The sequence below is a fragment of the Vulpes vulpes genome, chromosome 3 (assembly GCF_048418805.1).
Source record: "Vulpes vulpes isolate BD-2025 chromosome 3, VulVul3, whole genome shotgun sequence".
In the NCBI taxonomy this organism is placed as follows: domain Eukaryota; kingdom Metazoa; phylum Chordata; class Mammalia; order Carnivora; family Canidae; genus Vulpes; species Vulpes vulpes.
In genome coordinates, this window is record NC_132782.1 from 11,363,692 (window position 1) to 11,379,250 (window position 15,559).

Consider the following 15,559-nt stretch of genomic DNA (forward strand, 5'->3'; position numbering starts at 1 on the left):
GTGCAAAAAATATTTTATCTCAAATGATCTGAATTCCCTCCAGCAGCAATATTATGGATTTCACCAGGTTAAAGAGAGAAGAAACAAGAAGGAAAAAAAGAGAGGAAAAGCCCTACAGGTCAAGAGATTAAGTGAGCTGATGAACAGAATGGCTAATTTTCTATTTTTTCTTGCTAAAATGTAGGAGTGATTAGAAGTAAGGGAACTTGCCAGTGAAGGTAACTGCCAACATGTTGAATAGACAGATGCATTACCAAAATGCTTTCCACAGATGAAAGCAAACAAAAAGTTTTGTAACAATATTTGTTTTGTAGCTATATGTCTTAATCAGTGCTATATTTGTATTGGTCTACTTTAAAAACTGCGCCATGGTCAGTGAGATTATCTTTTCTAATCTTTTAAAATTTCAACAAATATTTCTAGGCATTAAGGATAAGCGACATTTTGCCTCATCTACTTCTCTGACATTGAGCTGTTTCTAGATGCTAAATTTGGCTGCTGTACTTTTCTTATCTGTAAGGCTGTTCCTGGGTCCACCCTGCAAATAGCCATCCAGGTTTAGACTTTTCCGAGTAGCCGGGAATGGCCATCCCACTCTCAACACCCCCATTCTCTTCTGTGCTCAGGCTCAGGGCATTGGGTGGAAGTGAGCTTTCCTTTATTTCTGGTATTACTGTGGCTTCTCAGGATCTGGCTTGGGCTTGGATCTTGACATTTGTCACAGGTGTCACCGGTGAAACTGCTGGGAAACCAGATGGCAGGCCTAAGTGAGGTTGGCAGCATCTGCTGTTGTGCTCATTGTCCCTGCTACTTGCTCTACTTTATTCTTCCTGTTGATGTGTTATTGTCTTCCCTTGTCGTTTCATTTGTTCAATGCTATTTCCCTTTCTACAGGCCTCACCAAATATGAATTCCTTTCTGTAGTTCCTTTCATGCATTTTCTCTGCTTGGAGCTCCATTTTCCAGGAAGACTCATGACTTGGCTGCCTACCTTGGGTACTTGGGGGGCTTTTGCTTATGTGTCACTTCCTCAGCAAGACTTTCTTAAGCACCCTATTTAAATTTACAATGCACTCTTCTTCCCCACCCCCTACCCTGATATTTTCTCCTTCCCTGTCCTGCATTATCTTTTTCCATAGCAATTAGCACCACCTGCTCTATTCCATGTTAAAGGTACATGCACATAATCTGTATCATTAGGATATATAAAATATAAGCTTCATGAGGGCAGATCCGTTTGGTTACTTTGTATTCTAAGCATATGGAAGAATGCTGGCTCTTAGCACTTTAAAAAAGTTGTCCTTTTTGTTGTTAAATGATAAATTGCTTTGCGAATTTTGAAACAGCAGGCTTCTAGCTTTATATTTGATCTTATTCATTCAGCTCAGTACAGTGCTATGTGTAAGAGCTTTAAGGATATGGGGAAAATTGAATAAGTAGCATCTGCTATGTGTACTGGGTATTTTACTTACTTTATTTCATTCTCACTGTAACCAAGGCCTTTGCCTAATGAAAGACAGGGAGAAAGTAGCAGAGTAAGTATGCACACTAGTTTCATCTGGCCTCAGAAGCCCACCAAATAATAGTGAGTCAACAAGAGCCCCTCAAAATTGATGATGTTGCATTAATCAGATGTAACTACAAACTGAGTGCCAAAACTGATTGGTTAAAAAGAAAAAGAACTGTAAATTAGCTCCCTAAAAAGATAAGTGACAATGCCCCAAAAAAGAAATCCAAAACCACTGAAAGCAACAGCACTCTTGGCTTAAGTGCCTAGACCTCTGAGGTAACAAACTTAAAAAGGAAAACATGAAATAAAATCTTAAAGAAAAAAAAAAAATGGGACGCCTGGGTGGCTCAGTGGTTAAGCGTCTGCCTTCGGCTCAGAGTGTGATCCCGGGATCCCGGGATCGAGTCCCACATCGGGCTCCCTGCATGGAGCCTGCTTCTCCCTCTGCCTGTGTGTCTGCCTCTTTTTTTCTTTCTCTCTCTCTTTCTCTCTGTCTCTCATGAATAAATAAATACAATATTTTAAAAAAAGGAAAACATGTTTCTGGACATATATTTTGACATATTTTATGAAAATATATTGCATACAATGTGAAACTAACAAAGATTCCTTCTTGATTTTAAAAAGGCAAGAAGAACTGCTCTTCAGTGTCTTTTTTTTCCTGCAGTCCAGGAAACCATAATTAACTGTATTTTTTAAACAAGCCAGATTTTATCGGTATGATCCCTTTTTAATGTGTCTTCTCTTTGACCTCTTTTGATCTAGTGATACAGATACAAGGTAGCTCTGATTTTTAATTCTGTACCATGTATGTATGGAAAAACCCAATGATGCAATGAGCACTGGAGGCTGGGAGGTGGTCAGCAAGCCCAGACAAGCTCCCTGCCCTCATGGGGCCCAGAGCCAAGCCACTCATCAGGGAAATAACATGTTCTGTGAACATCTTCTGGATGTGGAGTTATCTCTATTCCAGAATTTATTTTTAAAAACCTTAATAATTAATTTAATTCTGTCTTTGTTTTTCTTCTCTTGGTAAAAGATAATCTGATGCCCTGGGAGAGGCTGGAAATACTGTTGCTATTTTTTAAAAAAAGATTTATTTATTTATTTATTTATTTATTTATTTATTTATTTATTTATGATAGAGAGAGACACAGATAGGCAGAGACACAGGAGGAGGGAGAAGCAGGCTCCATGCCGGAAGCCTAATGTGGGACTCGATCCCGGGACTCCAGGATCATGCCCTGGACCAAAGGCAGGCGCTAAACTACTGAGTCACCCAGGGATCACCTACTGTTGCTATTATACGTTTCAGTTATTAGCCCAGACACGCATCCTTTCTACTGTGTGCTTGAGTATCTCAGATAATTGAGAATTATTTCTAATTAAGGAATAGTCGTTTTGTTTAAGGCAAGTGTAAGAATTCAAACATTGTTATTTATATTAAATCAAACAAAATTTTTCCTTAGCATTCATATTCATTGTTGATCTGTCATAAAAGCCTGTCGCACATCTATGCCCCCTGTTCAACATGACAGTTTGTTTAAAACCGTGTCTCTTTGAAATTGTCTGGTATCCAGTTCTTTTTATGCTTATCTATTTTATGTAGGGTATTGCTTTATGTAGTTTAAGAGTCACAAATGGAGTATATTATAGCCTTACCTCAAGGCATTTACATAAATACGACAAATAGTGTGTGAAAAACAAGTGCTATTGAGCACTTAGTGAAAGGCCATACCTAGCTGAAAGGATGTAGAAATATTCATGGGAAATGTAACATTTGAGATTTAAAACTGCTATTGTCTTGTCAGGTTGAATTGTAGTGAATTTCAGGTTGTGAAAGCAACATAAGCAATAACTTGGAAGTAAAAACACAGAGATCAGGGTGTAAGTTTAGGAAAATTTGAGCAAATTATTTCTTCTTTACCATAAAGTGCTAGTAAGAGGTGACAGGTAATAAGACTGGAAAGGAAATTTAGAGTATTCTTTAAAAGTCAAGGAGCAGAATTTGTAGAAATTTATAGGAATTTATAGGAATGGTTAATAGAAAATGGTTGAAGATTTTTGGATGAAGGTGACAAATATAAAGTTATACTTTCATTAAGTTGACTTAGCAGTAGTTTGGGGAGTGAATTGAAACAAAAAAAATGTATGTATAGGGATGCATTAAGAAAAATGGCACTGTGTCTCTACTATACCACATAAAATGGAAATAATTCAGAAGAAGAGATTTTGTTTTTTTAAAAATATTTTATTTATTTATTTATTTGACAGAGAGTGTGCATGAGAGAGCATGAGCAGTGGGGAGAGGCAGAGGGAGAAGCAGGCTCCCCTCTGAGCAAGGAGCCTAGGGGCAGCAGGGCTCCATCCTAGGACTCTTGAGATTAGGACCTGAGATGGAGGTAGCCGCCGAACCCACTGAGCCACCCAGGTGCCCAGAAGGAGATGTTTCTTAAAGTTTGTGAGAGCAATTGCACCTGAACAAGTGAAATATGGGAAAGGCAAAGAAATGAATGTTGAACTTTCTGGGCTGCTGAAATAAGCTACAGAGGTAGAAACAAGCGTATGCATGTTTATGCACATAAGGTGTGCTTGTGTAGTGGAGAGGGGAGGCAACAGAGAGAATTGTCTGACTTTTGTTAAGTAGTCTGACTTTAAGAAAGGTAAAGTAAGCTCTAACAGTGGAGGGGCCATGAATGTATAGGGTTATTTACACTGTCCTGTAAAACTGAAAGAGAGAAACAAACCCCAAATCTGGAATTAGGCTGGTGTCTTGACCCATAAATTATAAACCTGTGAGAAAAGAAAGTGTACTGAGTGAAAAGAACAAGAAAGCTTCTGAATAATATAGGGCTACAGCTGTTAACTCATTAATGATTTACTGTACAATTTATCTCAGGTGATGTACTAGCCTGAGCATTGCGGAAAAACCACAAAGAAAGATGGATGAAGATAAGACAGATGAGATAATAGGAGATATAGGCTTTACATGGATAACTTTAATAAAAAGTTCTACTGATGAACATCACTAAGGTGTCTCTGACAAGCATTTATTTAGCATCTACTATGTCCTGGGCATAGTATTTACTTTTTTTAAAATAAATTTATTTCATAAAACTTACTGAGCTTACATTTCTACTGATGAGAAAACCAAAGTTCAGAGAGTTTAAGTCTTATTCCAGCAGAAGTCAAGCTAACCCCACAATAACATGATTATAAGGGGAAACTAAGTTATTCCTTGTAGGGCACCAGTTTGTTTAATAGCAGTGGGCTTATGGTATTCTCAGGTGTAGGTAGAGATCCAATGACTTATAAAATCAGACATATTTCATGTTATCCTTCTCAGTTGGTGAATCAATGGTACATTTCTCAGAAAATGGGATGATGAAGTGTATTTAGAATTTGCAATCAGACACATGTGAGTTTAAATGCTGGCTCTGTGTGGCAATGCCTACTTACAGCCTCCGTAAGCCCAGATCACCACCACATTAGAAAAGTGTCAACAACACTACTTCCTTTACAAAACAGCACAAGGATTAAATGAGATAACAATATCAAGAACCAAGTAGAGTGCCAGAATTTAGATCATGTCAACATGACCTGAAGATACAAATCCATAGTCTCGTATGGTCTCATTCTCTCACAGTGAGTTCTCTCTCTGTCTGAGGCACACACATGTACGTACACACATGAATGTACACATTTTATATCTAGGCCATTTTGGAATGTAGCTATTTTTTGAACATTGTTTTTCATTTCAAAGACCTTCTGCTCCTGGCTCTGCCCGCTTGTTGTCTCCTGGGGCGGATGCCTGGACATTCACATCCACTACCCCACTGGGGGTTTAGAGGCTGCTTTTTTTCTCCCTCATTGAAGAGGATGAGGGCTGAGGGGGAAAATTATAAGGTAGAAGTCCTTGATGAAAACTGAAGCTGGAAATATTCAGGCATTTGGAACAAATGGAAATGTCTCATTATTATGAGGAGGACCATACCTTGGGAAATTTTCTTCCTTACGTATTAAATTCAGAACTGAATTCTGTGATTCTAGTATTATCTAGCCATCAAAAATAAACAAATATGTAATCAGCATAGAGGTGCCTTTCCAGCTAACAAATCATTTAGGAAGTGTTGAGGTAGTTCATAGATGTCTACTAACATGCATTTAACATATCTAAAGATTTAAAAAGGATGTAGAAATGTGTTGCCAGGCTATCTGCAATAGAATAAAAATACTTGCATAAAAATATAGGCATATCTCGTTATATATAATTTTTTTCCCAGGAAAACTGGATGTAAAGTGATTATTTTCTACACTGAATATTATTTCCCAGGGATTATCATGATCATGATAATATTGGTGTGCATATCTGTTAAGGAAAAAAATAATATTTAAAAATATAACAGTCATTTAAAGGAATGCCTATACTTTTATAAAGTGAATGAATATATGAATATAAAACACTGCAAATAAGTTTTTTCATATTGGAACTAACCCTGGCATTGAAAGAAAAATGACGGTTTATCTGAATAGTACATACTGAGCCTAGATCTTTCACTTTCTATTATGTTCTGTTCCTAATCTACAGTGGGAAAACACGTAAGTCTGGTTATTCAGAACTTTTTCCCTTTTATGGAATTTGTTAGTTACAGAAATGAGTGAGTGGATTGAGGTTAAAGAGAGAAAGATATGTAAAAACACAGTAAGTGACCATCAAAAAGTTCCTGAAAAAATAGATTGAAATCTATGGATCAAGGAAACTAGAAAGTCCAAAAATAAATCTTCAGATAACAGTCAGCAAATCTTTTCTTAGTTTATGTTTCCAGCATTATTGTAATATACTGAAGAAGACCAGAACTTAGTTGTAAAATTGGATTAAAAGATAACTTTCAGAAAGACATTTTTTAGTCTTTCTCAGCTTTCTTGGGTAAAAATCCTCTAAAGTTTTTGAGCACTTATCCACAATCATTAATTATAATATAAATTATTATATAATTATTTTCTTGTCTGTGAGATTAAGTAATCCAATTTTTTTTCAGTATAAGTTGAACCTGAGAGTACTTATTGTTATAAAGTGATTCTTAGTGGAAAGAAATTAGAGTCATATGTTATTTTTACTACATGTCTTTGTTTTATTATTACTCTATCTTTCATATAACTCTATTATTCTTGTAAGTGTCAACATGCATAATAACATGTCTTCTTTTATATTTTATTTTAGAAAATTAATGTTCCTCTTTTATAAGTGAGACAAAATTTTAAAAGAAGGCATTGAAGGCAAACAAATGTAATCAGAATTTAGAAATCTAATTCTTAATATCCGTTCCTTTTTGACTACTTAAAATAATATTGTTTGCCTTTCCAATTACTTATGGGTCTTCTAAATATAATGTCTGGACTTAAAAGTTGTAATATAAAATCACCTGCTTGCAAAGTAATACAACTGAGTGAAGTTCAAAAACTTCATATAACATGCCATTTAGCATTCTCATAAAATGTCAGTTTGGTATTAACAAGAACAAATGGAAGAAAAACTAATGTGAAAGCTCTCTGAAAACTTAATCCTGGGGAATCAGAAAAAAGAGACTACGATTTTTATTTCAAATCTATATTGCATAGAAGTACTTTTGAAATTGAAAAACTTTTCAGGTGTTGCTCATCATATATCTTTGATATTTTGGTAGAACATCCTGTGTTCCCCCTTTTAAATATCCTAAGACACATTCACTAGCTAGGATCAATGAGACAGGAATGAGTGACCCTACAAGTAACACAATATCAAATAAACTGCACATTACCTTGGTGTTCCTGATAGCAAGCGGCTCCTGGAAGAGTCTGGAGAAGCATTGCATAATGGTTAGGCACATGGATTCCGTGACCACAGAGCATGAGTTCAAATTCTGACACTACTACTTTCAACTGTGAGAACTTATTCATGCTGTGAATTATTTATCCTCTTGATACATCAGTTTCCCCATGTTTTAAATAGAGATAATCATAGCATCTATTTCATTAGGTTGTTGTAAGAATTAAATGGGTTTTATAGTTCTTAAGATAGTGCCTGACAAAAATAGTGCAGTATGTGTTATTATTATGGTTATCTCCCCCCAAAAATACACTTGGCAAATCACTGGTAAGTGTTTTGCCCCTTAATTTATTTTTTAAAATTAGAATCTTGTTACACAAAAGCCTACTATTAAGCACATTTGTAAAGTGAGACCAGAATACTCATGTTTTCATTTGATAAAGGTAGCTAATGCTCATTACAGAGATTTGTGGACTATATGATTACAGTAGGACAACTTATTTTGGGGAAAGAATCTTCTAACTTTCTTGCCTGGCTTCTAAGTCTTTAAGGTGGTGTACACAGAAGATATATTTTTCCTAATGAATATGGTAAAGTTAGCAAATATGCTATATATATGCTAGAAAATATCTTGTTTGTATGTATATATATATATATAGCATATTTGCTAGCTTTACCATTTTCATTAGAAATAACAATATATATATCTTCTGACATTTATAATATTACCAAGTATTGAAGCATTGCAGATATGACCAGTATGTGACTACAGTACACACTTACTTGTTTTTGTTGATAAGCATCCATCTACCCCATATCCTGTGATAGTATTCCAACTCCACTATTGAGAAATATTCTTACACCACTACCACAATCTTACACCCCTATCACAGTTCCTAGGGTAAGGCATTTGCTTTGGGGTAGGCCAATCAAAGCATAAAGCACAACATTACCTCGGACTCAGTGATTACTTCAGGGATGGGCGTGTGACCCAGCTGGAGCCAGTGAGATGCAATGAGAGTTTTTCTGGGTCTTTATTCCTATGGGACTTAAGTCCGGGAGGTTGGGAGGCTGGAGCTGCTATAGCACCTTACTATAATAAGGGATGAATATCTAGAAAAGCTATCACCATGAAAGTCAAAGCCAAAGGATGCAGCATAACTAAGTGCTGGTAATGTCAGCTGTGCACCAGAATCATTCCATACCCAAAGCTACCTCTAGACAATAAACCTTCAACTAATGAATTTCCTTTTCCTTCCATCCTTTCCTCTCTCCCTTCCTCCCTCCCTCCCCTCCTCCCTTTCTCTTTCTTTCTTTTTTTTTTTTTAATTTTTATTTATGGTAGTCACACAGAGAGAGAGAGAGAGGCAGAGGCAGAGACACAGGCAGAGGGAGAAGCAGGCTCCATGCACCGGGAGCCCGACGTGGGATTCGATCCCGGGTCTCCAGGATCGCGCCCTGGGCCAAAGGCAGGCGCCAAACCGCTGCGCCACCCAGGGATCCCTCTTTCTTTCTTTTTTCTTTCTCAAGCCAGTGTGAGTCATTCTTTTGTCTCTTATAACCAAAAGAGACGTGCTATGGGACGCCTGGGTGGCTCAAGGGTTAAGTGTCTGCCTTTGGCTCAGGGTGTGATCCTGGAGTCCCAGGATTGAGTCCCACATCAGGCTCCCTGCATGGAGCCTGCTTCCCCCTCTGCCTGTGTCTCTGCCTCTCTCTCCCTGTGTCTCTCATGGATAAATAAATAAAATCTTTAAAAACAAAAAACAAAAAAGAGACCTGCAAGAGTGATTAAAAAACCATTTTTGGCTCTATCTTCTCTATGCTCAATTCTAACAAATACATTTTCTAATGAAAATTATGAAACTAGAAAATATGCAAGATATAATGATTTAATACTTAGGATTTTTTCTGGTTATAATTGGTACCACTGCCTGATTTTTATTTTTCATTTCACAGATTTTTGGTGTCAGACTTTCAGTTTGAATCCTGTGTGTATGATCTTAGGTGACTCTATCGCTTGTGTATTTCCCTTCTTCAGTTTTCAAACCAGGATCGTGAAAGTGTTTATTTGATAGGACTGTGGCGAGGATGAAACGATATGATGCATAGAGACATGTTAGCTCAGTCAGTGACTGGCACATAGTTAAGTCCTCAGATCATGACTATGTCATTAATCGAAAGACTGGCACTCGGGATTTCACTGGCTTTTCAGTTTTCTTCTGGTTGCCTTGTCAGCCACTAAGTTAAAATACTGATATCCCATCAGGGTAATTTTATTTCTAGAGAAAGTTTATTTGTGTGTCACAAAGACCATCTCTTTGTTGAATTAGCAAAGCACTTATTGGATTTCAGACACTCTGGGGCTGAGGCTAATGTTAAATTCCACTGTATGTAAGACTTTCATTAATATAATTGCTTTTTTATGAATTTTTATTTTTAACTTTCAGTATTTACTCTCCTTTTTCTACTCTTAATTTGAATTATCTGTATTGATTGATTGATTGCTGGTTTAGCAAATAAAGAGCATGAACAGAAGCTTAATCTGTTAGCAAAGTTAATGATTGAAATCAGCAGAGTCTTAGCATTTTGTTCTGAGAAAAGCCTGTGAGAAATCAGAGTTCCATTAGCGAAAGCCTTGGGCTGCCTGAAGCACAGGGCTCTGTGTACACACACTGTGAGGGTTTCTCTTCACAGTCCCCCGCCCTCTAGTGGTAGTTATAATAATGCCATTTTGTAGTCCCCAAACAGGAAATGCCTGTTCTTACTTCAGTTACCAGAATCCTTTTACAGGAAGTTAGGTGTGGTCTTTGAAGGAGAATTTAAAAAAAAAAAAAAAAAAAAAAAGAAGAAAAAATGAAAAAAAGAATGATGGAATTTTAGCTGCAGTCTTCTTGGTGCCAGCTTATCAATCCCAAACTCTGGGTGTAAAAGATCCTGCAGGGGTAATGTTTTAATATTCTTATTATGCTTATTCTCTGTGATGCTTCTCTACCTTTACAGTAGAATCCTTGGGGGAATCTGCAGAGGACCACTTTCATTTTGAAGCTGCTGGCTGCATGTTTTAGCATGTCTCTTCTATTAAAGCATCCAGGCATGGCAGTTTCCTCCCTGGAGTATGCATAGACCTTCTTAGTGCCTATGTCTGTCAAGGCATGAGGGTCTCTAGGGATGGGTGAGGTAAATGAGGGATGTGTTGGAGGCAGTGTGGTACTGAGAGGGCAGTCTGCTAGCTAGTGGCTGAAAGGTCCTAGTCTACTTTAAAAAAATGTAGAAACGGTAGAGTACCTTATGTTATTTTAAATTTCCCTGTTTGATCTAGCATATGCTACAGAAATGATCCGGATATTAATGCATTTACTCTTCAAAAAGGCACTTCATATAATTAAATGGAAATTCTCATTCCTGTAGGATGGGGCTTACAGTGGATTGATATTTTAAAAAGAAGGGAAAAATAGATAAGTGGTTGAATACAGATGACATTCAGGAGTTAAGGTTTTGGTTGTATGATTTCAAAAATCATAGAAACTCTTGCCACTGGTTCAGAGATAACATTTGGAATGATTGGTGTGCTCTGTTAAGTTATATATGCTAGTCCAGTGAGATATGATTAGAATACAGTGAACCTCCATTTATATTATGACAAAGACCAACAAAATAAGAGTTTGTTTAAAAGATAAACTGTCTTAAACTTGGTATTTTTTCAAGCCTAAATATGCTATTTAGATTTTTACGAAATGGGCACTATTCGAGAAAATGAACTATTTCTACAGTATTTCCTAAGTACTGCAAATTTGTTAATTTAAGAAGCAATTATACTAGGTAGCAGCAGGTTGCTAAGCCAGGGGGGTCCAAGATCCAGACCTCTGACGTGGATGACTTCCTGCCCAGTTTGGCAGGAGCTGGATCCCTCCCTGTGCAGCTTCCGAGCAGTTCCAAATGTAATCGGGCATCCCCCACTCCTTCCTGCTCCTTTGCTTTCAAGCAGTATCTACCTATGTTTCCAGAGCCTGGCATTTCAGGATTTCCAGAGCTCTTTCCCCAGGTGCGTTGATTTTGAATAAGCTATTAAAGGTATAAAAGTAGGCCAAAAAGAATGGGAAAAAAATGGAGAAGTACATGCAAGATCCTTGCATAGCCCAGGTTCTATAATTTTGGGTGATTATTCATCTCTTGTTTTGGATCTCTGATATTTTTTCAGAAGGGATGCTGAAAAAGATGGCTGCCAAAATAGTCACACAAGTGAAACAGCAAGCACAAACCAGTATCCTCCATTTCCGAGCTCTGAATTGGATATTTTCACTTAAAACATTTTGGGAGTGGGAGACCAGATTACCTCATAGGCATCTACTGAATGTGAAAGACAGATCTCCATGCAAGCAGATGAATGCATGCATGAGAATTCCCTAAATACAGCTTCCTTAGTAAAATATTGCAGACAGCTTGGTTTACATGTTTTATCTCAATATCATGTAATTACCACAGCTAACCTTTTATCCTAACGACTGTTGCTTCTCTCTTTCTCTCTCTCCCTCTCTCCCTCTCTCTTTCTCTTGTTTCCATAGCACTTTCTTATGCAAGGAGCTAAACAGTGATTAAAGGAGCAGGATGAAAAGATGGCACAGTCAGTGCTGGTACCACCAGGACCTGACAGCTTCCGCTTCTTTACCAGGGAATCCCTTGCTGCTATTGAACAACGCATTGCAGAAGAGAAAGCTAAGAGACCCAAACAGGAGCGTAAGGATGAGGATGATGAAAATGGCCCAAAGCCAAACAGTGACTTGGAAGCAGGGAAATCTCTTCCATTTATTTATGGAGACATTCCTCCAGAGATGGTGTCAGAGCCCTTGGAGGACCTGGACCCGTACTATATCAATAAGAAAGTGAGTTTTTAGTCAAGTTGTCTTTTCTTCCCCTACTTCCTAATTGGTTCTGGGTTAGACCCACGGATGTCTGGTGAAGAATGATGTGCCTCCTCCCATTTGTCTGAAGCATCACTAGGATGCTGGGTGGGCTTGAGGATGTAATGGACCCATTATCCTACAAGTCATTCATTTGAACCTACATTCCCAGGACAAAAAGAACTGAAGAGGCATCATGCAGTTGAGGAACTGAGTAAGGGCAACAGTCTATTTACGTTACAGTGTGATGAAGCAAAAAGTAAAACAAGAGTTATATTCTCTTTCCAGAAGTTGTATTTAAATTCCGTTTTATGATCTCAAGCACTATATAAGTTACTTTGATTGGCAGCAGGATTATGCCTTTATACCATAGACTTTGCCTTTTCCACAGCTCTCTGCAGAAGAAAATAATAGTAGGTGACTTAAGTAACCCCAAAGAAGCTCATCCCAAAGTACACCTGGAAAACTCTGAAGTTCTCATGAAAAATTTTTATCAAAATGAAGAAGTAATCAAAACCTCATTTTTAAAGCTTTTTGTGAATTATAAATATAGTTTTAAATACTGATATCAAAACTTGATAAAAGGTGCTACGAATTTGTATGTTATTGACTACAAGTTTTTTTTTCTCCTTTAAATCCTCACGTCACTTACCAAATTTAGGAAAGTTAATAGCACACAGGGAGAAAAAGCACCTATCATCATGTTGTATGTTGGTAATTAGTGTATTTCTATAGGATTTTATAAGGGAAAATTTTAAATGATGATCTCTACCTTTTCTTAAAATGTTCTTAATTTTAATATTAAGATCCTAAATTCTGTTTTATGTGTTGTGTTTTCTTTTTCAGACATTTATAGTATTGAATAAAGGGAAAGCAATCTCTCGATTCAGTGCCACCCCTGCCCTGTACATTTTAACTCCCTTCAACCCTATTAGAAAATTAGCTATTAAGATTTTGGTACATTCATATCCTTTTTTCAAATAGTTATTCATTATGATTTTGTTCTTTGACTGAATTATTTAGCTGGGAATTTAAATATATATATATATATATATAAATATATATATTTATATATATATATATAAAATATGTGTATGTGTGGTTGGCAATGTTATGTGCTCTTTTTTTTTTTCTTTCCTCTTACTCAACAGTTAGCATATTGCAAATGGGATCATAGGTAAGTGAACCTCTTTTCCTCATCTTCTAGTAAATCTCCTTTTCCTGACTTACTGCATCTTTTTTCTGTCCTCTTCTGCTTCCTTCTGAATTGCTTGCTACATCTAAGACTTCTTCATTCATGTTAATCATGTTGCCAGGGTCTCCTTTTACAAGTCTTCATTTTTAAAATGTTTTGCAATGGGTGAAATCCATGAGCTAATTTTCCTTACTGCTTTAACATTTGGAAAATATGTACATGATCTGAATCGCACAATTTTATATTTTTTTGATCTGAGTTGTACTAATTTCTGCTTTTTATTTCAGAATTTGAAAGCTTTGAATTAGTAAATGCTTACAGTTGTGATTGTATACATACTAGCCTTTCAGATATTTCTCCAAATTTTTTCCCCAACAGCATCCCACTGATTTTCTATTTTCTTTTTCTTTCTTTTCTTTTCTTTCCTTTCCTTTTCCTTCTTTCCTCCCTCCCTTTCTCCTTCTCTCTCTCTTTCTTTCTCGCTTGTTCCTGCATTTTATTCAAGTCACAGGTTCTGCTACAACTGTCTCTCTCCAAAGGCTTATTGTCTGTCAAACCGTATACATCCTTGTTTTATTCTTCATTCTCCTTATTGAAGTAGCCACTTCCTAGAAATGAGGTTGATGACGTGTTCGTGGGAGATGCTAATTTTATTTACTCCTAAAAGTTAAATAGAGTAGTTGTGAATGAGAGGTTTTATTTTAGGTGAAGGGCAGTAGTTTGACTGACAGCCAGCCCTGGGAAAACCAAGGAAGCAAAGATTTAGAAGACTGGGGATATGCTAGGCCGGGGCATTTACAGGAAGAATGCTTAAATCTTGGGATGAGGATTGATATGCATCAGGAACCAGAGGTAAGGTTCTTTAAGGGGAAACAAATCTAAACAGAGTCTCAGAGCAACTTTTAACATTGTTTCATCTTTAGAAAGAGTCTTTGTCTGGAATTCTGAGACATGATCAGGCCAGGGATTCCATGACATGGTAAGACTTTTGGTGTAAAAGCTCACTTCCTCCAAAAGTTCAAGAAAATGTTTGAATTAAATAAAGTGAAGAATTCAAGATGTGGGATAAGCTTGGTACAGGGATCTCACTTCAGTTTTGGGTGGAGGGGCTGTAAATCATGTTCCCAGACTTGCCGGGCAGTATGGTAAATGACATTTTTAGAAGCATGGCATTCTAGAATTCAGTCTCCCTTTAATATTCTAGTTCATTCCCCTTCCTACCCTATGTCCTTTACATAGACATCAACATATTTTAATTGGATTATTTCCTTTATGCTTTAACATTTAATAATTTTTTTGTGAATTATCTAAAACAATAATATTTCCTTACTTCTCTTTTTTAAGAAAGAGAACCCAATTGTATGAGGTGTAAAAGTCTTTAAGTTAGCATTAGAATGAATAATAAAGTTGAGATTTAGATTTGAGTCTCCTGAATTATAAATTGTGGTCTGTTACTATGTTTTGAGTATTTGTAATCTTTGCACTAAATAAATCTTTCCATGAATTATTTATTCTATTTTTAGATAACTGTATACCCTTTGTGTAAACATTATTTTTATATGAATTATGTGAAAACTCAAACATATGTGCAATTCTCTGTTCAGAGTAGATACTGGGAGAGTATGTATTGAATAAATAAGTGACTTATGAGTCAGAGGTTAGAAAATTAGATGCAAAACAATTAATAAAATAGGTTTGAATAGATCAGAAAAAAACTATTTTGTCCTGAGTCTGAGTGATGGGATAGAATTAAGACAGCCTAATATGAAAGAATTTTTGTTTTAAACCTTCTATGTGGAGATCATGTATTTTTTTTAAATGTCATGAAAGCCATCATCTCCCTCCAAATAATCCTAGGGAGTTAGGGAACCCAGGAGTCCTAACTCAATACCCTTTAAAAAAAGAGACTCCCGGTGGAAGAGGCAGCTTTACAAGTTTTGATCAGCGGATCTGGGCATTAAGGACATACATAGTTTATGATGTGGGGCTCTCTGAGAATCGAGATACAACTTGAATTTGAGGGTTTGTACTTGCTTCCCAGAAGAAAGAAAATCTTCATGGGGCAGAGTTGTTTGGAGGCCTGTAGTGATGTGAGTTGCAGCCAGGTTAACCTATTAAGATTTGCTAAAGTGAACCATACGACACTTAGA

General features: G+C 36.7%; 1 protein-coding gene across 4 annotated transcripts in view; it reads left to right on the top strand.

Annotated features, from left to right (window-relative positions):
- Window positions 1–15,559, top strand: part of LOC112916452 (sodium channel protein type 2 subunit alpha) — a 136,544-nt gene that overhangs the window by 39,341 nt on the left and 81,644 nt on the right. For 3 of the 4 annotated variants that reach the window (XM_025994126.2, XM_025994130.2, XM_025994128.2), the window contains exons 2-3: window positions 11,879–12,196; window positions 13,061–13,179. In XM_025994126.2, the coding sequence (XP_025849911.1) occupies window positions 11,930–12,196; window positions 13,061–13,179 (386 nt within the window). In that variant the 5' untranslated portion in view covers window positions 11,879–11,929. Of the gene's footprint in view, window positions 1–10,084; window positions 10,259–11,878; window positions 12,197–13,060; window positions 13,180–15,559 lie in introns of those variants that run through there. The other variant, XM_025994127.2, reaches the window with a different exon arrangement.